Genomic DNA, 26,263 nt, shown 5'->3' on the forward strand with positions numbered 1-26,263 from the left:
TGGACATAAAATAGGTCATTTATTGTGAATTTTGCAAAGACACATTTAAGCAACAAAATATACATTTGTGAACTTTTGATTTCATTCTATACATTACTAGACCATAGCAATAAATTAAATGTACACTATTTACAGACAGAGGTCACCCGAGACTTACAATAAGCACCACCAATCTAAAAAGAATACAAATAGATGTATATTATCCCCTTTACTCAATTCACATACTTCAAAATGATTTTTATTTTATTTTTTACTCTAAAATTAGAAACCGATTTTGCTTATTGTTTTTATTTTGTCTAGTGCTACATTTAGGTAAAAATATTATTGGCATGCTATTTTTATGTACACAACTCTTTTTTTATTTTATATCTGCAAAATGAAAACAAACAATTTGAAATAAATTAAACCATTAAACACAATCTGATGTAGATGTCTGGTTATAACACCAACATCTCCTGGGATATCATAGAATGAAATATTTGAAATTGGGCAATGTCAGTGTAAACGTTGGCAGCTGAAAATAAATAAAACAACAAGACAAGAGTTTTCTTAAAACACAGACCCTCGGATTTTTATCTACTCCAGTTAAATAATACTAACAGGTCTTGTCCCTCCCACAGGCTTTGACTGGATAGTGAAAGGAGAAGCAGCAGATTGATGAGCTCATCTTTCGGTCATGCTGCTCGCTCCAGCTATCAGCATGTACCTTAATAGCACATGTGCATTGCAGCACAACTGATTGGATCCGTCTGCTGCTTCTGCCTGTGCACAGAAAGTAAGGGGAAATCGCTTCAACAGGGAGGTACCAAAGGGTACCCACTTGTCAAGTAGAAATGAACACATCATACACTAATGCGCTCCGGAGGGTACCCACCGCCACCTTATTCATAGCATTTAAGATGACAAGAATTTAAAAGGTATATGTCAAATCTTTTTTTAGTCAAACCTTTTTTTGGTATAATTTGATTTAGGGAACTCTATCTCTATTTATATTATTAGTATTATTATTACTATTTTTAATGAAGGAATAATTTTGCCTATAAAATATGACCTTTAATATAACCATATATATATATATATTTCTTTCTTAAATAAAAAAAATCTGAGTTTTAAAATAATTTTACAACAATTAAATGATTTTAAATATACGATGATCAGCTGAAATGTCAGAGACGCCACTCTTTCAAAAGTAAATTTCTGTTCTCTGAGCCTTTGGTTGAGCAGCTCACTTTGCTGCTTGAAATGCTTAGAAGCAGAATGGGGCTTTCCTGGCTTATTGCTCTTCCAATACTCTTTCTTATGCCCTGTACACGCGGTCGGTAATTCCGACGGAAAAGGTCCGGTCGGATTATATTGTCGGAAAATCTGATAGTGTGTGCGCTGTATCGGACTTTTTCCGTCGGAAATTCAGACGGAAAAAAATTTGAGAGCGGGATCTAAAATTTTCCGACAAAAAAAAATCCGATCTGACTTTTTCCGATCGTTTGTAGAGAATTCCGACGGACAAAGTGCCATGCATGTTCAGATCAAATTACGAGACCAAAGCTATTGGCTGCTAGCCTCTACATTGTCCCGTCGTACACAACGAACGTCACCACGTTCCGAACGATCGGATTTTCCGACAACTTTGTCGGACCGTGTGTATGCAACACCAGTTTCGGACAAAATCCGTCGGAAAAAATCAGATGGATTTTGTGGTCGGAATGTCCGGGCGTGTGTACAAGGCATTACTCTCAGAGAACCTTAGCCAGGTTTCACCTTCAATGACTATGGAAACCTAAACCCTAAACTGCTTTTGCTGTAAACGCTTTGGTAAAAGTAATAATATGAGCTTTTAAAATAACTGCACAACCTTCAGCAATATATAAAAGTACAATGTATTTCCAATGTAATTTATAATAAATTATTGATGTTTAGCACTCCATAAATATGTTTTGTTAAAGTCTGTTATGGCACCAGTTCTAGTAATATTTAAAGCAGATTAAAATTTTGATCATAGTGATTAACACAAAAGTATCACAACAAATATATTGAACTAAATATTGCCTCTGAACCTCCAGTCAATCTGATCCTACTGCCACTAAGCTGGGTTCACACAGAGCGGCTCACAACAGGGGTCCACTGCATCCCCGTTCACAGTTTCCGGTCCAAATTCAGTCCGAATTTTTGGCTTAATTCGGACCTGAAACAGACCAGAAGATGAATTGGACTCCTGTGCAATTTGCTCCTGATCCGGTCACAATCTCCTAACATGCGAATTGGATGCAGGGAAACCTAGTGTAAACCCAGCCGAAAGTCTGATTGAACTATCAGTTTAATTAAAGTGTAGCAAAACTAAAGGTGAGCAAAGTTTACAATTTGTTTTCATTTAATTAAAAATTAACCACAGACTGGGTAGAAAATCCTTTTCCCTGCCAGCAAACTTCAGAGAAGTACCTTTGCTCATTGTGTGGAAGCAGTGATCTCCTTGTAGAGGTACATCATGCCTCCTTGCCAAAAAGCAGGGAGTTTAAACCACTTCAGGAATTCAGGAAATTACCCCTTTCCTGACCGGGCCATTTTTTGGGACACTTTAACTGACAATTGTGCGGTCATGCGACATTGTACCCAAACAAAATATATGTCCTTTTTTTCTCACAAATATAGCTTTCTTTTGGTGGTATTTGATCACCTATGAAAATGAAAAAACTATCGACAATTCTGAAAAAAACATATTTTTTACTTTTTGCTATAATAAACATACCAGCATAAAAAAAAAAATTCCTCGGTTTAGGCCGATATATATTCTTCTACATATTTTTTGGTAAAAAAATCACAATAAGCGTATATTGATTGATTTACGCAAAAGTTATAGCGTCTACAAAATAGGGGATAGATTTATGGCATTTTTATTCTTTTTCTTTTTTTTTTCACTAGTAATGGCAGTGATCTGCAATTTTTATCAGGACTGTGACATTGCAGCGTTCCTATATACTAGGAACACATCATCTGTCTCTCCCCTGCAAGAACAGGGATGTATGGGTTTACACCCACATATCCCCGTTCTGGCTCTGTCAGCAATGATCATGGGTGCCCGGCGGACATCGTGGTCGCCGGGCATGCGCTTTGGCTCCTTAGTGACGCGGCACGCATGCGTGCCTCCGATACACCTTAAATCGCCCGCCGTACAGCTATGGCAATTCGCGCAGGGGAGCCATTCTGCTGCCGTCAAACGGCGGGCGGTCGACAAGAGGTTAAGAGGCATTTTGGACTTCGGAATAAGACCAATGCATCTCACAGAAAGCAAGGATCCCACTCTGTAGTTGGTGGCAGGAGACTGGGCTTTTTACTCAGGCTATGACTACAATTGTAGTACTTTTCTTTAGTTGCCTAATATTATACAAAGTGTTAAGAAGTTAAATAAAATTCAAATGCACATGGATATCATTTAGGATGAGCTGCCACCTGTAGTGGAGAGGTGGGCATGAATGGGAATCTGGAGCATAGCATTCTGGGATTGCACTGTAAGACGTTAGGTTGGTGCTCCAATGTCACTTTTTGTAAAGCACACAGTGAGTTGTTTTTATATGTAACCAATTATTGTTGGAGATTATACAAATGTAAACATATAGATAGAAATAATCAATCTGATCTAAAGTAATCAGAAATGCATGAGCCAATTAGTTACTTAAAATCTACAATATGCTTTTGGAAAAAAAAGCAAACTTGCAAAAATGTATCAACGTGAATTCAGTTTCCATAAAGCACATTTTTGAGCTGTTCCTGTATAATCATAACTTGCATTTCTTATTTTAGCCTGAAGAGGGCATCCGATAGCAGTAAATGCTTTGGATTATTAAAGTAAAACTAGAGGCAAAACTTTTTTTTTAGTCTTGGATAGCTGGAGAGGGATTAGAACAGCTGTCAGTTTTTATTGCTGTGTGCACCCCCGTTAAGGAGATTCACCCTATTTGTTCTGTTTACCATTATCATTGAAAGTAAAAGATTTACTTACTTTTTTACAAAAAAATTGGGGTTGTTCTCAGAAAAGAATTGAAGGGGTAATCTTCCAATGGGCACACTAGTTCTGGTGACCTGGGGGTCCAATGAATTCATGTAATTTGCAGGGATTTCCTCTCTATTCCTGTTTGGCTGTGGGACAGGAAGTGAAGGGAAATCTCCGCAATGGCACACAGATGGCAAAAAAAATAAAATCTGACAGGGGTTATAACCCTCCCCTGCCCTAAAATCTGAAATAAAAAAAAGGTTTTGCCTATAATTTTACTTTAAGTCTTAAAGATGATATTGCCAACACACAGTATGCTGTTATCTGTTAGAATCCAGCCATATACCTTATAATCCAGCCATATACCTTATAATTGAATAGATGAGTAAGCTATACACATCTAAACGTGGTGTTTTAAATGCTCATGTGATTAAGTCCTGATGGTTTATATGACACATGTACAAATATTTATATTAAATTATTGAATATTCGAGTACTGAATCATTGTTCAGATGATGTTGATGTCATTATCTCTGGCAGCACAATGAATGGCACAGAGCAGAAATTCAGAATGCACATACTGTTCAAAATTAAAGTCAGGCAAAGTCAGTTAAAACTGTTCTGGGCATTTTTTTTAAGTCTGTTTCTGATAATGCATATTACAGAAACAAACAAAAAACAAACATTTCTTTATGATCTGCATCCACTTTACATGCTGGGCTTTCTGATATGAAAGCCCAGCACTATCTGTATGATATGCCATTTTCAACTGGTAAAGCCTCATGCACACCGGGCATTTAGCTCAATATTTAGGTGTTTTTATCAATCTATCTTTATTTATCACATCTATGAGAGGCTGAAAACTATTGTGGCTGGACGGTGTATCTAACTAGCATTTAGGCCAATATGGGCTCAGGAATGAATGGCCAGAACACAAGAAATTATCTTTTTTGTCCATATGGCCCTGGGCATATATTGTCCCAAACACTAGTACCACACAGTGCACTGCCCAGCCACGGCAGCTTTCAGCCTCTTATAAAGTTTTACAAGCTGCTGGTAGTAAGGCTGGACAATGCAACTGTGCTGTCTGCACAAAAACACTGGAATCTCATGTATGGGAGCTAAATGTCCAATGTGCATGAAGCCTAAAGCCGGCAATAGATGGTTCAAATCTCGCTCGCTTCAGAACGAACCTGCCAAGAGTCTAATCATGTCTGGGCAAGCTGAAACTTAGGCACAACCAGCCTGCCAGGTTGTACATGCAATTATTACAAGGGCCTGTTACAGCTGTTAGCAATAACCACTGTCTTCTCCCAGCAGGGACAGCTTCCCCCGCTGTAGGGGGAAGGCTGAGAGTGCTGTTTTCTTCTTTTTAAAAAAATTAAATATTTATAAGAAATATATATAAAGAAACACTATACATTCCATTTAATGTTGAATATCCATAGAGATCATAGGTGTGTGCATCGTATTAGGGTGTGCACCACAAAGCTCAAACACACATGCCTTTCTCTGCAGCCTCAGCTGGCCATGACAGTGAATGAATTAGAAGTGCTCTGTGCTGAGCCGCTTCCTGTTCATTCACAAACCGAAGCATAGTTAACACAGTTTACTACACTTCAGTTATGAACACAGTGAGTGATTGTGTTCACTGTGTTCATTTAGAAAAGGAAGGGGCTGGTAAATTACATATTTACTAGCCCCTTCCCCCACTCTCCATCCTGAAACATCCCCCGTAGCAGCTGGGAGAGAGGAGTGATGGGTAGCCAGCAGCACTGTGGGGTTGGGGGTCAACACGGAGGGAAACCCAGGTAATAGGTGGAATCGGTACTCCACATAGCGATTATGGTGTGCCCAGGCACACCTGGCACACACCCTGCGCATGCCTATTATAGAGATGGCACTGGCTTCAAGGGTACAGGACTAAGGTCACTATTAATTGATATTTTAGTATAAATAGATTTCAGTGAGCTGAATCACTTGAAAGATAGATGTACTACTAGCTATACCATGAGCTGGATAAACTAGAACTCTCACAGACACTCTGGATTACAAACAATGGATTTACTGCTGATGACAAATCCTCAAAATGTACTTACTATGATGATCATTATGAGAGGAATATATTTCCAGGTTGCATTTTTAATAACAGTACATTTGAATTCACAGATGGTATGAGACTTCATAGAGTTAAAGGCAAAGCCATGGACTGCAGCTTAGGGAAGTTTTGTCTGAGTAGCAAAAATAAAATGCACAAACCCAGGAGGATGATTTAGCAGGCAAAAGTCTATCCATAATTAAAATAATATCAGTTTTGGACATTATATATATATATATATATATATATATATATATATATATATATATATATACACGCACACACACACATAACTCTCAGGCCGCGTACACACGCGGGGACTGTTCGCTCAACTTTGTCCGCTGAACAGTGTTTCGGCGGACAGTCCGCTCGTGTGTGGGCTTTCAGCGGACAGTCTGCTGAACAAAGTTTTTCGGAAATTCCGAAAAACTGTCCGCTGAAACTTTGTTTCAGCGAACAGTCCCCTCGTGTGTAGGCTTGTTCGTCAAACTAAGTTCCGCGCATGCTCAGAAAGGATTTACACGCCGAAGTTTGCATTGCAGTGTATAGGACGTCGTTTTCTAGTCCCGTCGTACGTGCCGTTCACGTCATCGCGCACGGTTTCAGCGGACTGTTCGTTCGTCGTGTGTGGCCAAGTCCGTCCATGCTAATTTTGAGCGGACTGTCCGCTGAAACTGTTTGACGGACAAAGTTGAGCGAACAGTCCCCGCGTGTGTATGCGGCCTCACAGATATATCCCAAAATTGACAATATTGAGAATCGGCTTCACTTATATTGTATCTGGATTAAACTCTGTTGTTGCAATTTAGAACTTTCTGGTTACTTTTTTTTTTTAAAGGTGCTTAGTTATTATTATTAGTATCATTATTATTTTTATTTTTAATACTATACAGAATTCATATAGTGCTAAAAGTTTGTGCAGTGCTTTACTATATAAAGGGAGTCAGTACGGTTACAATACTGTTCAGGACAAGGGTGTTAGGCGGATCCTGTTTAATGAGAGCTTATAATCTAATTTTTGGCTTCTAGCAAATCCCCTCACCTGAGCCTGAATCTAGGGGCAGAAGGCATTATTTATTAACCCATGCCATGTACTCCTCTATCATTAAAGCATAAAAAATGTTGTGAATTTTTGAATACCAAGTATCGCCTAAGGTTGGACTTCTACCTATTGAAATACAACAATATAAAAAAATGAAGCATAGAAAAAAAAAAAGACATAGGCATTACCCACCAACCAATCAGGTAATTAATTTCTATCTTTAAAATATAAGCTGTAATCAGAGTGGTGTTATGGAAATCACAACTTTTTTGTTTGGGTTTTATAGACATGACATAGCAGAACGTAAAACTTTGGTAACAGTCTAATATAGAAATAATCACTTTATAAACATTGTCACTCCCTAATTCCCTGATTCTTTTACTTATTCCTAATTTCTTTCTGTAAACAAGCTCTATTCACTGTTATATATGTTCATTTTCTTTTTTGAAAATATATTTTATAACAGAATGACAACAAACACGTTGCACTATACATATACTCATAGGTATCACTGTACCGTGTGTTCAGTCTTCTAAACCAGGAGGTATATTATTAATGCCAGGACTCCAAACAACCTATTTGATTGACCCCTGTTGTCAATATGTTATTTTTCTGGGACCCCAGAAAAAAAAAGTAGCTCCAAAACACTATTCAACAGAATGTATGCTGTAAATGGACCCGGAGACCCATAAAACACATTAGAGGCACCCTGTTTGGGGCTGGTACTCACCATACACATTACTTGTAAACCACTATAAATAAATGCCCATTCAAAAGCAGCAGTGATCACCAAGAGCAAATAATAAATACAAGCTTTAGTTAAAATGATTTAACCATTGTGCAAAGACTATGGAAACATATGCTTATTGTAATGACCTTACTCTTAGATTCACAATGCCACTTGTTGAAGAGCCCCCTTACCTATAGTCCAACTGAGATGGCCTACTGCCCCATGATATCACCATATTGTTGGCTATTTTCCATTTTTTTAGTGGAAGAAAGCCTTATTTGGTTCTCCTTGATGTTGTCAGCAATCGGCAGACAATGTGTTGAGCATCTGGATGTAGCTTAGGTAAACAAAGCTGAACATTTACATTTACATCCATTCTACGTTTCTGCACAATGGTTACAGATGTTGAATAAAGAGGGCTAAAGTCAACTGGCTGAACATACAATTTTTTTTAGATCATGAATCTTTCTTGAAATCAACCATGGACTGGATATAAATGATGATGCTACCACAGATTTCTGTACAGCTCTATCTTATGTGGCACTTACCCTAAAAACCATTCTCAGCATAGTATCTATGGAAGTCAATGAATTGAGAGCTGCACATTAACCACTTTAAATACATTTAGGGTTCCTCCCTAAAATCACCAAGAAATGGCAACAATATTTAGTATACTATGGTCTGAAAGCTCTATTGCTGCTTTGACTTACTCGGCACAATGGGAATTCGTGTTCCATAAATAACATTTAAGCTGAATTAATTGTCAAACTACTAGAACATTAGGATGATTTTTCACATATGTTTTGTGGTCAGTGACTATTGTGAGGCCATATTTGAAGTAGTACTGTAGACAAAGCATTATGGTATGGCAGCAATGAAGGGGACTTTGCAAGCCTCAAGAAGATTTCAACATATCCTGAAGATGGAAAAGCAGCATTTGGTAATATAAGTGAATTAAACATGAAGCACCACTTCTAGGTGGGATGCCTAGGATTGTGGTGAGAATTCCAGTAATCCTTCCTGACAATTACAACAAACCGGTGCATTCGGTGATCAGTGCACCTGAATAAAAAGGCTGTGCAAGTAGGATGTATCAAGTAAAAAATGCTCTTTGCTTTAGACAAAATAAAAGACTGAAATGAAAAAAAGTTAGGTCCACTATCAGACAAGACTCCGTTCACAAGACACGTGTGACAAGTGTGGACACAAAGAGTGCACTAAGAAGACAGTTCTTTCATCGATTTGTGGGTAACAGCGCAATAATTGAACATTTCCTTGAATGCGTTGTGGCAGTAACTATTCGTGGAGTGAGCATACCCTTTCAGGTCAGTTCTCAAGATGGTAGTTAAAATTTGACTAGTCTTCAACTCACTGCAAAGCAAATGGAAAAAAAAAAGACAGTCAGTGAAGAAATCATATATATGTGATAGCGTGTTCTACAATGCTCATACTAAATGGTAGCCTAGTATTTTACCTTTATTGATATCAACAAGAACATGCTGCCCTGAGCACATTGAACATTGAACACACACTGAACTGCAGCAACATTGAGGGTAAACAGAAGACTATCAGCAGGAAGTGCTGATTTGTAACAGGATGTGCTTCAATTTTCTTTTTCGTGTATAATTTTGCAACCCAATTTACTTCTTCCATTTATAAGAAGGGAATGTGCAGTGGTTTTGTACATATATATATATATATATATATATATATATATATATATATATATATATATATATAGTCAGGAGACAAAAACATTTAAAAATTGCATATTGAAGTGGAACTTCACTCTCTCAATCAACATTGGCTATTTTTAAACCTTTTAAACCATATGCTGCTAGCATTAGTAAATAGATAGGAAGGTATATTAAATCCACTCGTTTTAAACTTTGTTTTACATAGTCAAATTATGTAATATATCACAGGAGTTTTCAGGAGGGGAGGAATGGTTTTCTCAACTAATCACACCCTCATGCCTGAGCTAAGTGCAGATGGATTCCAGGAAGTTTATGCTACATGAATCTTCTGCTCTTACTAAAGGTAAGGGATGTTTTTCATAGTGATGTCTCCATAAAATAAAGCATGGAGACATGGATGGATGGGTGAGTTTGCTTTGAATATTCAAAGTGAATTAAATAGCGTTTTTGGTTTGTGGTTCTCAGTTGCAGAGTAGTTTCTCTTACCGTGTAGTCTTTGATTCAGTCAGCAGATGGCACTCTAGTCTTGTTTCCACATTTTCAGCTACCTCACCTTTTTAGATTTGCTGAATGAATCAAAACTACGGAAGTGAATGAGCAATCACCGCAGTGACTCACCCCTCATCAAATAGCCTAGTATAAGGTTTAAAATATATATATTTTTCTTTTAAATAAAACCATCAAAGGGGTATAAACCTGTCAGAAGGAGAAATAAAGCACCACCACTGTGTAGTAAATAAATGGAGGAAGTAAAGTTATAAAGCAGGGGTAGGCAACCTTGGCCCTCCAGCTGTTTTGAAACTACAAGTCCCATGAGACATTACAAGACCCTAACAATCATAGGCATGGCTCTTATAGGGAGAGGCATGATGGACTTGGTAGTTTTCCCACAGCTGGAGGGCCTAGGATGCCTATCCCTGCTTGCATATCCAATGATAGAATATGACCGCATATATTATATACTACATATATAGTATGCATTGCATCAGTTAACACACATTGCTAATTGATAATATTATTTTACATATAATCAGTTATAACCACTGTACATTCCCTGTGACAATACAGTGCAATAATCAATCCCTATGTTCTGTGTAAATGCAGTGAACAAAACTCTTGCTTTTCCTTACTAGCCCTTATGCCCAGATTTGGCACAATTATTAACAATTAGAAGTAGTTACATTTGCATACTGTATCTATCAAAAAAAAAAATACATTTAACATCATTTAATTTAGCCACATTTTAGACTTTAAAATATTGGGGAACATAATAGATGTCATTATTTATGCAAAGGTGTGCTTATGGTCATTACACATAAAAATTAGGAGTTTGGCAAAAAATATCATATTTATCATAAATAATAATGTACTGTCTATTTTAGGACCAGGTATAGAAAAGGTGGCTTGGAAACTCAGATTTACCACACTGTAGTATTAATATAATGCAATGTATATATAAAGAAAGCCATGTGAGCACTCATAATGACCACAGGTTATAAGCCATGACTGCTAAGCCTTTTATATGTATTGCAAAGCTCTCAGGCACTGGATTATTTGCATTTCATACATATGCAATATGGGACTATATGATGAGTGATTGCAAAGTTAGTATTGGATAAACTATCGTAGCTTTTGGGTAGAGGGGGAATACGCTTTGACCGGTAAAATAAAATACTGAAAATCTTCAAAATGATAAGTATCAGAAAAATACATAACATATATAGTATAGAAGTGTAACTGATAATCAGGATATTACGTTTAAAGTAGAAGCTTTAAAATCACTAATGCCCCATACACACGATCAGAAATTCTGCCAGGAAAAATCGGACTTTTGATGGCAGAATTCCAGCCAGCAAAAGATTGAGAGCAGGTCTTTTTTTCGGTGGGAAAAGTTCCTATCTGAAAATGTGTCCGTCTGTATGCAATTCGGATGCGCAAAAAATCACGCATGCTCGGAAACAATTTGACCCATGCTTGGAAGCTTTGAACTTAATTTTCTTGGCTCGTCGTAGTGTTACACGTCACCGCGTTCTTGATGGTCGAAAGTTCCGAGAACTTTTGTGTGACCGTGTGTATGCAAGGCAAGCTTGAGCGGAATTCCATCGGGAAAACCATCCAAGTTTTTTTCTGACGGAATTTCTGATCGTGTGTATAGGGCATAAATAACATGAGTTATTAACACTTTCTTCTACTTTCTTTAGAATAGGGGACCAGCTCATTTATTGCCAAGTAAGCCCCTGAAATTTGCATTGCATGATGGGAGTTGAGTAGCTTTGGCACAGAGGAGAGGGCACACAGAAGCAAAAGCTCAAACAAATGTTTCCTGACGGATGCATGAGAACATTATAAGTAGTACGTTTCTTTCATATAAATGTATATATTTTTTTATTTAATGGGTTTCATGTATAGGCATACCCCACTTTTAAGTACACAATGGGGTTTATTTACTAAAGCTGAAACATGCAAAATCAGGCTCACTTCTGCATAGAAACCAATAAGCATCTAACCCCAGCTTGTTCATTTTGCACTTTTCAGCTTTAGTAAATAAACCCCATTGTGTACTTAAAAGTTGGGCATGTCTGTATAAGCATTGGTCCATACACATACAGCATGGCTTCAGAGCAAAGGAACACACTTTTATATCTAAAAGGCAAAGGAGTAACATTTTAGTTAAAATTTCTTTCTGTTTCAGAGTCAAAAACCAGTATGACAGCTGTGACCAAGAAAAGCTTGGGGCACCACTCCACATGATCATCCAAAGCCCGGAAACTCCCACTCATAATTGTAGGCGAATAAGGAGCCCCTCCTGACTCTGTGAACACACTCTAAGAAAAAGAAATCGATGCCGCGGCACACAACCCAATCCGAATCGTGGAGTCAACAAACAAACAAAGCTTCATCCTGGTTCCAATGGATTTGTAAAGTGTCATCAAAATAGTAAATAGTAATAGTAAATAGTAAATCAAAATAGTAAATCTTCCAATGGGTAAACTTGTTCAGGTGGCAACTGTCTGAGCATGGCTGTCTCCTATTTTGGAGAAATTTCATCTCACTTTTGTTTTGTCTATGGGGCAGAAAGTGAAGTTTATTTTCTACAAAAAGACACTGATGCTAAAGAAAAAACTTCACATGGGTTTTAACCATCCCTTACTCTAATCTAAAATCATTTAAAAAAATTTAAGTTTGGGCTGTAGATAGTTTAAGTGTCAAAGGCTTTTATAGTCTTGTGGTTTTAGTTACCGTAAATTGTGCGCGTTAATGCACATTGCGGTAAGACAGTCTATTCAGTTGAAATACTGCCAACAAAGGACCATAAAACACAAATAGTTGTGCATTACCATGCTCTGAGGAGCATGCAAAACAGGTATATTGCAATAAACCTTGACTGGAGTTAAACATCTTTGGTGTGTGGCCCATTATTTGATTGGTGGGTTGCAGTGGAGAAATAGTGGACTCCAGAGCATTGATTACAGGGAATCAAGAAGGATACAGGCTTAAAACGATGGAGGGGGCTGGGTTCATCTAATTCGCACCATGTGTTGCGGTAATGCATACATTACCGCAACACATACATGTGAAGCCAGCCTGAAAATGGTTATGAAAATCAAACATTTAACCCTTGGGAGCCAGCGCCTCCCGGCCCTTAAAAGGGTTTGGGATTCCGGGAGGCGGAGTGGGGGGTTTATGCTAATGTGACTGCAGTGGTTGGTTGTCACAATGGTTACATGATGGGAAAGCTCCTGATCACTGTTTGCATTCCATTTGTCGCTGGTAACTGTGCCAGAAGCACGAAGGGCGTGCATTCTCAGCACAGCTGTATTTTCACAAATTCACACAAATATATAAGAGCTCACATACAGTGCCTTGAAAAAGTATTCATACCCCTTAAAATTTTCCACATTTTCTCATGTTACAACCAAAAATGTAAATGTATTTTTATGAGATTTTATGTGATAGACCAAAACAAAGTGGCGCACAAATGTAAAGTTGCAAGAAATATATAAATGATTTTCAAAATGTTTTACCAATAACTATCTGAAAAGAGTGGCGTGCCTTTGTATTCAGAGTCAATACTTTGTAGAACCACCTTTTGCTGCAATTACAGCTGCAAGTCTTTTTTAGGATGTCTGTACCAGCTTTGCACATCTAGAGAGTGAAATGTTTGCCCATTCTTCTTTGCAAAATAGCTCAAGCTCTGTCAGATTGGATAAAGAGCATCTGTGAGTTTTGTCACAGATTCTCAGTTGGATTTCGGTCTGGACTTTGACTGGCCCATTCTAACACATTAATATGCTTTAATCTAAACCATTCTTTTGAAGCTCTGGCTGTATGTTGCGAGTCATTTCCCTGCTGAAAGGTGAACCTCTGCCCCAGTCTCAAGTCTTTTGCAGACTTTAACAGGTTTTCTTCTAAGATTGCCCTGTATTTGGCTCCATCCATCTTCCCATCAACTCTGACCAGCTTCCCTGTCCCCGCTGAGGAAAAGCATCCCCACAACATGATGCTGCCACCACCATGATTCACAGTGGGTGATGGTTTGTTGTCACTCTTTCATAAAGGATAGATTTGTGCCGTTAATAGTTGTCCTGTGGACAGATTCTCCCACCTGAGCTGTGGATCTCTGCAGCTCCTCCGGAGATACCATGGACCTTTTGGCTGCTTCTCTGATTAATGCTCTCCTTGCCCGGCCTGTCAGTTTAGGTGGATGACCATGTCTTGGTAGCTTTGCAGTTCTGCCATACTCTTTCCATTTTCGGATGATGGATTGAGCAGTGCTCTGTGAGATGTTCAAAGCTTGGGACTTTTTTTTATAACCTAACCCTGCTTTAAACTTCTCCACAACTTTATCTCTGACCAGTCTGGTGTTTTCCTTGGCCTTCATGATGCTGTTTGTTCACTAAGGTTCCCTAACATACCTCTGAGGGCTTCACAGGACAGCTGTAGGTATAATGAAATAACCAGTGTTGTGTAGGTATATAGTGGCACTGTCAAATTAGATCTATTTTGTAAATCTAATGTGTAGCTCCTACTACACCAATAGTAAAATTACAATTTTCATATTAAATAAAAAATGGACAGAAAAATGAAACACAAGACCACCCTGTGAGAGGTGAAATTTTACTACAAATTGATGTCATAAAGTCTATGCAAAGAATCCATTTACATTTCTATAAATAATCCATGCTACTGTGAACTGGTAACATGCAATCCTCACACCACACCTCGTGTCTCTGTGTCACCAATTCCCCAACAGATATTGCACTCCCAGATCAATTTGCCTTGCACTCTCATGCTTGGCAATTTATGCAAAAGGCCCGTACACACGATACGAAAATCTGATGGAAAAATTCGTATGACAAGCTGTCTGCCGATTTTCGGATCGTTAGTACGGTGCTTTCGACAGCCGATTTTGCTTTTTCATAAGACAAAAGCTAGATGTGCAGACTGTAAAATTTTTGTCGGATGTGAACTCAACGTCCGATTTCTGTTTCATTAGTATGGTTTTCCCACGAAACAAATTGTAAGAGCAAGATTACGCATGCCCAGAAACAAAAGAATACATACAAAAGTATTCAACACAATACGTCACTTTTGACATTGTATTCTGTCGTACGAAAATTTTCATATTGTGAGTAACCTCTTCACTTTCGACATGAGACTAGCATGCCACAAAAAACGGATGTTCAGTCGTCCGAAAATATAAGCATTTGTACGAAGCTTTAGAGTCATATCATTAGTTAACTTCAACCATGGACGTCTTTAGGATGTGTTTCACCAACCCAAAATGTAAATCCATAAAGGATGAGACATAGAAGAGCCCTAATAGTGTAGTATATAAAAGCATCTTTTAATAAAAACACACATGTCTTACATCAAACACACATGTTCCAAGATAAAAGTACGCCTTGAAATATAATCACTTCCTCGCTACTATTGAGTGGCACCCAGTAGTTAGGTAAACATCCGCAATGAGTCTCACCCAACCACTGGCTCCTAGCTCCTGGGTCGCCACTTCCAGTTGAGCATGATGTGTCACTCTTGGTTGATGTACAGTCACATCCCGACGCGTTTCGTAGTTGTGGATATTTACCTACTGGGCTCAATAGTAGTAAGGGAGTGATTATATTTTCACCTCTCCCAGTGTGGTCTTGTGTTTCATTTTTTTCTGTCCATTTCTTATTTAATATGTCAATTGTATTATTGGTGTAGTAGGAGCTACACATTTAATTCACTAAACAGATCTCATTTGACGGCACTGCTATATACCTAAACAACACAGGTTACTTTTTTATAAATCCTATATATTAACCTCCCTGGTGGTATGATTAGTTCTGGTTTTAGATGCTGAAAGCGGTACAATTATTTTGCATGGAAATTTGGCGTTTTATATTGTAGTCCTGTAATTCTTAGGAATAACTCTCTTAAATCTGTTCAAACCAGAGTCTAGCAGACATCCCGGTATGATAAAGTTTATAATATAATAAATAATAATAAAAATTATTCAATAATGTAATCAAATCCAAAAACACAGAAATTTGCTAATTTGCAGAATTGGGGCAAAGGGGGTGTAAGATTACAGTACTGTGTGTGTTTTGTGTATTTTTACTTTTTTTAATTTGGCGCCGATCGCCACTCCCATGCGCCGTAACGTCACAGGGAACGGAGCTCGGTGGCACTCAGGCACTGTGTGAATCGAGCGGAGGAGCTCGATCACACAGCGCGGAGGACATCGCTGGATCCAGGGGACAAGGTAAGTAACTTCTCCCTGTGTCCTCCCTGTATCCAGCGATGCGATCCCGAGTCTGGCTCGGGGTTACCGCTTATGATACTAAAATCCCAACCCAAGCCAGACTCGGGATCACCGCTAGGGAGGTTAAAAGTGGCAGCATTTATTGATCAGTTTTTTCACTTTTTTCTCTGTGGCGCATAGGTGGAATTGTAGCACAGTGGGTAAGTGTGCTTTCACATTGAAGCGGTGCGTGCATCGGCGGTAAAGTGGCGCTTTTTTAGCGGCGCTATTCAGCCTCTAGTGGGGCACTTTTAACCTCCGCTAGCGGCCGAAAAATGGTTAAAACTGCCCCCAAAGCAGCAGTTTGGCGGTGCTGCTCATTGATTTTCAGGGGCACTTTATGAGCGGTGTATACACTTTTATATTCTTTGGAGTGTATTTATACTGAGACTAAATCACAGGTAGACTCTATTTACTAATTAAGTGATTTCTGAAGGCAATTGGTTCAACTACATTTTAGTTAGGCCCCTTTCACACTGGGGCGCTTCTAAATTGCCAGTACAACACTGGGCACTTTTGAAGAGCTTTCCATTCATTTCAATGGAGAGGAGCGTTTTTTTTTCACTGCCCGGTGAGTGCACTGCCCCAGTATGAAAACATTCATTGATTTTAATGGAAATAGGTTTGCGTGAGCTTTTCAGGTGCTTTTTTTATCATGAATGTGCCTGAAAAGCACCTGAGTGTGAAGGGGTCTTATGCCGTGTACACACGACCGAACTTTCCAGCAGAATAGGTCCGACGGAATCAATCCCGTCAGATAGTCCGATCATGTGGGGGATAGTCAGATCATTTTTCTTTAAAAAAATCAGACGGACCTAGAAATAGATCATGTTTCAAATCTGTCTGACGGACTCAATTACTATTGGAAAAACCGTTCGTCTGTATGCTGGTCCGACGGCCCAAACACGGCGCAAGGGCAGCTATTACTATAACTTCCTTTTCTAGTCCCAACGTACGTCATCACATTCAAAATGAATGGACTTTCGACTGACTTCCGTTCATTCGGGAGTATGTCGTAACTCCGTCGAAAGTCCGTCAGGAAGACTGTCTCACCTTTTCTGCCGGAAAGTCCGGTCGTGTATACGCGGCATTAGGGGTATCGGAGTAGGGGGGGGGGGGCTGAATATAAATGCATACTCCACTTTTCAGATATTTATTTGTAAAAAAAATCCTCAAAAAACAGGAAATCTGTAAATACACTTTTCATGTAAAAACAAATAGTCCAATGTAGTATTTAACAGTTTTTGAAAAGTTGGGGGCAAATCAATGAAAACAATATTCAGTGAAATATAGAGTAAGACAGCGTTCACATCTGTGTGGTGCGCTTTAGGTGCGTTACATTTTAGGTTTGTTCTACATGCGCCTAAAGTGCATTACCATTGAACTCTATATAAAGTATGTTTTGATAAAAGCACATCAAAGATGGAACAAGCAGATTTTTTTTTTTGAATCCACAAGTGTGAACAAGGCCTTGGCATATAATAGAGCGTTCCAAAGCAAGATTAAGTCTGCAAAACAAAACTTATTATCTTATCTCATTTACATTTTTGAGACGTCACACTTAAACATTTTGATGGTAAGTGCCCATCACTGTTGTAAAAAAACATCAATACATCAGTGACAAAATCCTTCTAGAATGAATACATTCTAGGCATCGTATAGATATGATGCTTGATTATGTCACACCAAGCTTACTTTCCAAAATGAAAAAATGCACAATCGAGGGCAAGCCACACACTAGAACAGCTAGCTCATGCTATCTAGAGCTGGATTGCGTGCCTGCAGACATATCTACTTACTGTACTGGAGCCGGAACTTGACTGGCTGAGTTTATCAAAACGAAATTTGAGGTTGGATCTTGGGGAATTTCTACTCTTTATATCTGTGAGAAGGAAAAACCATCAGATGTGCACTTCAATGGGTTCTAAGCTAATTTAAAGTGAACATTTCTTAGTTTATTTATTATTATTTTTTTAGTTCTGGGTTAAGTGAAGCAAGGTTTTACCCCCTTCCAGCTCTCTCTATTTATCACAAGGCCATAGAAACCAGGTTTCTGACTGAGGAATGGAGCTGGACTAGAAACACTATATGCTGGAGGAACCAGAAATCTCCCAGTGGAACCTTGTCATGGTACGACAGAAGGAGGAGGAAAAACTCCACAATGTGGTCAAACGCAGTTAACCCCAAACTAAAGAATAGTTCTGGGTAGAGATCCACTTTAAGCAATTTCTACATTATGAAGGGGAATGGTTAGCATAATGACTATACCACTTAGACATACTATTATTTGGTTATATTTGCCATATATTAACTTTATTTCATAGTCTCTACCATTGGAATTTGGGTCTTGGTTTTTCATTTATCATATATATATATATATATATATATATATATATATATACATATATATACATATATATACATACATATATATATATATATATATATATATATATATATATATATATATATATATATATATATATATATATATATATATATAATTAAACAGATGGTATGTGGGGAAGATGGAATAAAGGAGGAACAGAAGCATTACAGGAAAAACCCAGTTTAAAGTGACCCTGTCACCACAGGACACTTTTACACAATAGGTTGCCTGTAAAAGAAGTGTGAACATACTTATTTTTCCAGTGGCCCATGTATTGAAAAGCCACCACATTGCCACTCCCTAACTGGATAAGTTGAATAGTTGCTTCCCCCTGGCCACTGTGGCTTAAAGTAGTTGTAAACCCTTACAGACCGCTTTTTTTACTACAGGTAAGCCTACAATATGCACGGTTTAGGAGATATCCCCTGTATCAGCATGTGCCAACGTCATTGGCACATGCGTACTAAAGCAGTTTGCCCGAGATACCCGGAAGTAACTCCGGGAGCGATGCCGCCGGCCGGATCTGTATACTGGGACTGTTACAGGGGCTTCGATCTAAGGTGAGTATTTCATAATGAGCCAGTATGCTATGCATACTAGCTCATTATGCCTTTGTCTTGCAGGGTTTTTTTTTTGTGAGTTTACAACCACTTTAAGTACTTGGATGAGTGGAACATCTGAATATATGCAGCAGCTGGGTGTGGAGATGAGATGGTTTTTCAGTACACTGGTCACCAGAAAGGAAAGTATAATAATGCTTCTTTTATAGGTGATCCATTGCATAAAAGTAATTCTGTGGTGACAAGGTCACGTTAAAGCCTAACATTAAATTAGATAATTAATTCATTTCAGGTGCATCAAAACAAGAAGTATGCAAAGTCTTACAGTCCACTTTCTTTAGAAAGCAACCCCAGCCTGAGTAGGAAAGTCTGTCCCCTGTCCTTGCTCTCTGTATAAAAGGACTGGTCAATCTGCAGAGGTCCAACATGCCTCCTGCTGAGTCAGAGCTAGAGTTCTCTAATCGGTAGGGATCAAGCCCTATAGGCCTGACTATAGAAGTCACTGGAAGATCTCTGCAGAGGGACTACTACTTATCCACAGAGAGCAAAGGTCCTATTCTGCAGGTTTTGCCAAGGGACATGCTTTTCTATGAAAGATGTAGTTGCTTTAGAAAGAAAATTAACTGCAAAACATGGAGTACCTTTTGAATTCATGCACCTGGAATGTATTAGATGACTTAGACCCCTTTCACACTGGGTCGTTTTGCAGGCGCTATTGCGCTAAAAATAGCGCCTGCTAACCGACCTGAAAGAGCCGCTGCTGTCTCTCCAGTGTGAAAGCCCCGAGGGCTTTCACACTGGACCGGTGCGCTAGCAGGACGGTAAAAAAAGTCCTGCTAGCAGCATCTTTGGAGCTGTGAAGGAGCAGTGTGTATACCACTAAAAATCAATGGGGCACCGCGGCTATACTGCCAGCAAAGAGCCTCTGCAGAGGCACTTAGCGTTGGTTTTTAACCCTTTCTTGGCTGCTAGCGGGGGGGGGGGTGAAACCGCCCGCTAGTGGCCGCATAGCGCCGTAAATCTGACGGTAAAGCCCGCTAAAAATAGCAGCACTTTACCTCCAATGCACCTCCTGCCCCAATGTGAAAGGGGCCTAAAAGTGAAAGTTCCATTTTTACTTTTAGAAAGGACTCAGGTGTTGCCTTTAGAATTCATTACTGGTGAGCTATTTATAAAGAACTGATGAGGAGACAGGAACAAAGTGGAGTTATTGCCAAAGTAAGATTCCTTATTTTCCAGAAATAAAATAGGAAACATGATTGGTCACTATGACCAATCACGCTATGAACATCAGTTCTGTTTTTTTTTTTGTATTTTTTTTTAAATAACTCCCATTTCACAATAGGCCACTGTATTTTTCTGTTAATAAATTTGTACCAACCTATTAAAGTGCACTTGCAGTTTGGAGATGGTAAGGATACGCCTTTTAAAGCCTTTTAGGGATTTGACTTTTACTAATGATGACGATTTTAAGAGATTAAGCTTCCCAACTTCACCTCTTATGTCAGGTAACTTTGCCTTGCATACTGCTAAGCTCCACATACTTTATATATTGCAGCTGTATGTACGTATACACTTATAAACCACATACAGTATATGACTGTGCACTGTCATATTAAAGCATTTAGCTCTAACCTCGTTATTGTATCACACGGAATTTGCTGATATGTTGCATATGAAGCGATATCTTAAAATGCTCAAAAAACAAGTGATATACAACACAAAAAAAGCAAAAGATAAAAATGACACTGTGGCTCTACCTCTAATAATTTATGATCAGGGCTGAAAGGAAAGGCTATAACTAGCAGATCCTAATAATGGCTCCCAAATGCTCTCGCCGCAACAAAAAATCTCCAAAAGGAATCTGGGGTGTCCTCCTCTGAATTGGCAGAGCATACAAAAGAAGTGAGGGAAATAAAGAAAAATTCCCCAAAGCAATTCTTCAATGAGAAACAGGCAAGTTTTCAAAAATATATAAAGAATATATTGCACAAATTTACTTAACACTAATAAAAAATAGAAAATACCTCCACCAAGTTCATTAAAATTAGACAATGTTGCCTACAGACTCAGATGGCCACCACACTCATACATGCACCCAGGGGCGGACTGACCATTCAGGCACTCGGGCCATGCCACCAAGGGGCCCCATCAGGGTTGCCAGCCTCAATAAAACCAGGGACAGTATGTAAAAATCTGTGTTTTTAAAAAAAAATCCTAAGATTATAGCTGCCCCGCCTCTCCAGTACCTTTTCAGTGTGTGTATGTGTATTCTGTGTGTGTATACTGTGTGTGTATATTGTGTGTCTGTGTGTATAATGTATGTGTGTGTTTGTACAGTGCCTTGCGAAAGTATTCGGCCCCCTTGAACTTTTCAACCTTTTGCCACATTTCAGGCTTCAAACATAAAGATATAAAATTTTTATTTTTTGTGAAGAATCACCAACAAGTGGGACACAATTGTGAAGTGGAACGAAATCTATTGGATTTTTGAAACTTTTTTAAATAATAAAAAAATAAAAAGTGGGGCGTGCAAAATTATTCGGCCCCCTTGCGTTAATACTTTGTAGAGCCACCTTTTGCTGCGATTACAGCTGCAAGTCGCTTGGGGTATGTCTCTATCAGTTTTGCACATCGAGAGACTGAAATTCTTGCCCATTCTTCCTTGCAAAACAGCTCGAGCTCAGTGAGGTTGGATGGAGAGCGTTTGTGAACAGCAGTTTTCAGCTCTTTCCACAGATTCTCGATTGGATTCAGGTCTGGACTTTGACTTGGCCATTCTAACCCCTTCATACGTTTATTTGTGAACCATTCCTTTGTAGATTTTGCTGTATGTTTGGGATCATTGTCTTGTTGGAAGATAAATCTCCGTCCCAGTTTCAGGTCTTTTGCAGACTCCAACAGGTTTTCATCCAGAATGGTCCTGTATTTGGCTGCATCCATCTTCCCCTCAATTTTAACCATCTTCCCTGTCCCTGCTGAAGAAAAGCAGGCCCAAACCATGATGCTGTCAACACCATGTTTGACAGTGGGGATGGTGTGTTGAGGGTGATGAGCTGTGTTGCTTTTACGCCAAACATATCGTTTTGCATTGTGGGCAAAAAGTTCGATTTTGGTTTCATCTGACCAGAGCACCTTCTTCCACATGTTTGGTGTGTCTCCCGGGTGCCTTGTGGCAAACTTTAGACAAGACTTTTTATGGATATCTTTGAAAAATGGCTTTCTTCTTGCCACCTTTTCCATAAAGGCCAGATTTGTGCAGTGTACGACTGATTGTTGTCCTATGGACAGACTCTCCCACCTCAGCAGTAGTTCTCTGCAGTTCATCCAGAGTGATCATGGGCCTCTTGGCTGCATCTCTGATCAGTCTTCTCCTTGTCTGAGCTGAAAGTTTAGAGGGACGGCCAGGTTTTGGTAGATTTGCAGTGGTCTGATACTCCTTCCATTTCAAAATGATCGCTTGTACAGTGCTCCTTGGGATGTTTAAAGCTTGGGAAATCTTTTTGTATCCAAATCCAGCTTTAAACTTCTCCACAACAGTATTACGGACCTGCCTGGTGTGTTCCTTGGTCTTCATGATGCTCTCTGCGCTTTCAACAGAACCCTGAGACTATCACAGAGCAGGTGCATTTATACAGAGACTTGATTACACACAGGTGGATTCTATTTATCACCATCAGTCATTTAGGACAACATTGGATCATTTAGAGATCCTCGCTGAACTTCTGGAGTGAGTTTGCTGCACTGAAAGTAAAGGGGCCGAATAATTTTGCACGCACCACTTTTCAGTTTTTTATTTGCTAAAAAAGTTTAAAATATCCAATAGATTTCGTTCCACTTCACAATTGTGTCCCACTTGTTGGTGATTCTTCACAAAAAATTTAAATTTTATATCTTTATGTTTGAAGCCTGAAATGTGGCAAAAGGTTGAAAAGTTCAAGGGGGCCGAATACTTTCGCAAGGCACTGTATACTGTGTGGCCCCATAATCTATTGTGTGGGGGCGCCATAATCTCCTATTGCCTGGGGGCCCCATAATCTCCTATTGCCTGAGGGCCCCATAATATACTCCTATTGCCCAGGGGCCCCATAATCTCCTTTTGCCCGGGGGCCCCATTAATGTCAGTCTGCCCCTGCATGCACCCCCCATTAATATCATTATACATATTATAAAATCCCTGATAATTACTGTGTGAGTGTGAAACATAATGTTGTCAAAGGCAATATACTGATATTAAGTGAATATCAAACAAAAAGTTGAGATCCCATCCATGGATCTATACAGCCACAGTAATATATGATGGGGGGAGCAGTTGGCTCCAGAAGCAGTGATTAGAAAATCGTGGACAGTTCATGAATAGTTTATATAGTTTATATTTTTTATAGTTTATATTTTATATATCTGGCAGCTGTTCAGGCTATAAACGGCCTATGCAGGTTGGTAGGTAAATATCTAGGGGGCAGGTGAGTATTTGTGTATATACCTTCCTCCCAGTCGGGAGGTGTAAAACATTAAATCTCACCGCTCTCCAAAATGTAAATGTTTTACACCTCCCGGCTGAACTGTCCATGATTTTCTAATTACTGCTTCTGGAGCCAATGGCTCCCACCATCATATATTGCTGTGGCTGTATACATCCATGGATGGGATCTCAACTTTTTGTTTGATATTCACTTAATATCAGTATATTGCCTTTGACAAAATTATCATTCATTCTCACACAGTAATTATCAGTGCTTTTATAATATGTATGATGATATTAATGGGAGGGGGTGCATGTATGAGTGTGGTGGCAATCTGAGTCTGTAGGCAACGTTGTCTAATTTTAAAGCGGAAGTAAACCCATCAATTTAATTGTTTAAAAAAACAGTTACATTCCTGGCATGCCAGAAACGCTAACTGTCCCATTGGTTGTGCTCTCAATGTAACTATCAAACCATCCAACGGCTGGTGTCATAACTGATCACATGTGCAGCATCATGGCAGTTGAAGATTAAACTGAGGCCAAGATGGCAGCTTCCTTGACTGAAAACAATAAGGAGAGTTTACTTACACTTTAATGAACATGGTGGAGGTATTTTTTATTTGTGATTAGTGTTAAGTGAATTTGTGCAATACATACTTTATATATTTTTGAAAATGTGCCTGTTTCTCATTGAAGAATTTCTTTGGGGAATTTTTCTTTATTTCCCTTACTTCTTTTAAAAAACGAATCTGAAACACCCAACTCCACAGTCTAATCTTTTAACACACTGTATATTTTTACATTGTTGTTTGAGCTGACAAAGGGGACTTTGCTGCACTAAAGTCCTAGACAATGATATTAGCCCCGCTCAGCTATCCTCTGCTGGACAGCAGATTACCCCCCCCCCCATCCCCCTTGTGATCATCTCCATAATATAATGAAGAGGTGTTCTGTAGTCCACTAGAGAATAATACAGGCAGGGCTGACATTACACTTTGAAGTGAACCCTTTCTTTGCCTATGGTCTATGGCAAAGACCAAAGCAATAGGTTCAGTTTATCTATGACTTGCCCAGCAGCATTTGGGCATCGTTCACAGGCACGTACTTAAGTGTGGATGCAAAAGGTTGTGATTGCCCACACAGGATGCACAGGTGTTCTGGGCATCTGCGTTCAGGCAATCCCATTCATATCTATTGGCTGCTCTCAATTTGACATCTATGTGAGGTTCATGTGTGTCCTTCAATTTACAATACATATATATTCGGGGACCCGTATCTATATGGATGTGAATTTGGGAGCAGCTGCTGTGTCCCAATAATAAGTCCCTAAATGTAACTACCTGCATGGATGCACAGAACACCTGTTTGCATGGATGTACTGACCTTCCTTTTGCACCTCTGCCACCTGCAGCAAAGTATTGTAGGGGGGAACCTCACGCAATTTTTTTTTTACATTTCCGCTAGGTTCCCCCCTCAAGATTCTCAGCACATAAGTCGCACCGCAAGTCGGATCTGACTTCTGGTGCGACCTCTATTCAAATCAATGGGCTCCATAGGAAACCATTGATTTTGAATAGAGACAGAAATGCCGGACGAGGCTTAACACAGAGTTAAGCCTCATTAAATTGCATTTAACATCTTTTGCCAGTGTCTGATGTTCATACAGCTCTAGGGCTGGAGCCTCAGAATGCACTGGTCCCGTGTTTGTTTGTTTTTTGCAGCTTAAAAACAGCTAGGCTATTTACAGCTCAAAAACGCCATGGTGGGCATGAGGCCATAGACTAACATGACGAGGCATTTTTAAGCTGCAAAAAACGCTCAAAAAAGCAGCTGTAAAAATGTCCGTGGGCATGAGGCCTAATGGTTACATGAGAGATTTGCTTTAGCAATGGATGTCTGAATTCTACAAATTTAAAAAGACAAAATGGTTTTTCTATAGATATTTCCAGTCAAGCACAAAAATACAAATATACCTAAAACCTAAAATGCCTACTTATTTCCACTAACTTAGGTCACTTTTCAACACCTGCTTAGGCTTGTGTGTAAAGGTTAGTTAGAGAAGCACCTGTGGGGCTCCTGCTCATGATTACAGGGGTAGAGGAAGTATGGTTCTCGTGGCTAGGCGATGGACTGTAGACAAACACTTCCTGTTTGCAGGGTGATGCGGTCAGTGGCTGGCTGCCCTGTGGAAAATGTTTGTAAAAATATATTTAGATAAAGCTGCATTCAACTGATTCAAAAATAGACAAGTTATGGACAGGACCAGACTGCACAAATGATTACAATGAAAGTAAATCATACGGGTTATTAATAGACAAATCCATGCCAGATTTATACTGAAAGAGGTAGAGAAAGAAAAAAAAACAGGAATGACAAATTGTTGAGAAACTTTGAAGAGCCATCATGTTTCTTTAAGATAGCAACATGGCCTTCTCTTTGTTCCTAGTCACCCATTGCAGATTATTTTGTAAAGGGCTTACATACTCAGACTTGACCTTTTTACTATT

The 26,263-nt window shown here is 39.1% G+C and overlaps 1 protein-coding gene across 11 annotated transcripts in view; it reads right to left on the bottom strand.

The window, feature by feature from the left end:
- Window positions 1–26,263, bottom strand: part of RAP1GAP2 (RAP1 GTPase activating protein 2) — a 1,165,364-nt gene continuing 1,139,101 nt past the window's right edge. For 9 of the 11 annotated variants that reach the window (XM_077480481.1, XM_077480477.1, XM_077480484.1 and 6 more), the window contains 3 exons: window positions 25,822–25,939; window positions 18,142–18,224; window positions 1–9,226 (listed from right to left, as the gene is read on the bottom strand). In XM_077480481.1, coding sequence (XP_077336607.1) covers window positions 9,224–9,226; window positions 18,142–18,224; window positions 25,822–25,939 — 204 coding nt within the window. In that variant the 3' untranslated portion in view covers window positions 1–9,223. The remainder of the gene's footprint in view (window positions 9,227–18,141; window positions 18,225–25,821; window positions 25,940–26,263) is intronic. The other 2 variants (XM_077480480.1, XM_077480485.1) reach the window with 2 other exon arrangements.

This window comes from Lithobates pipiens, unplaced genomic scaffold (genome assembly GCF_037356315.1).
Source record: "Lithobates pipiens isolate NorthernLeopardFrog02 unplaced genomic scaffold, aLitPip1_a1.2 Scaffold_16, whole genome shotgun sequence".
Taxonomy (NCBI): Eukaryota; Metazoa; Chordata; class Amphibia; order Anura; family Ranidae; genus Lithobates; species Lithobates pipiens.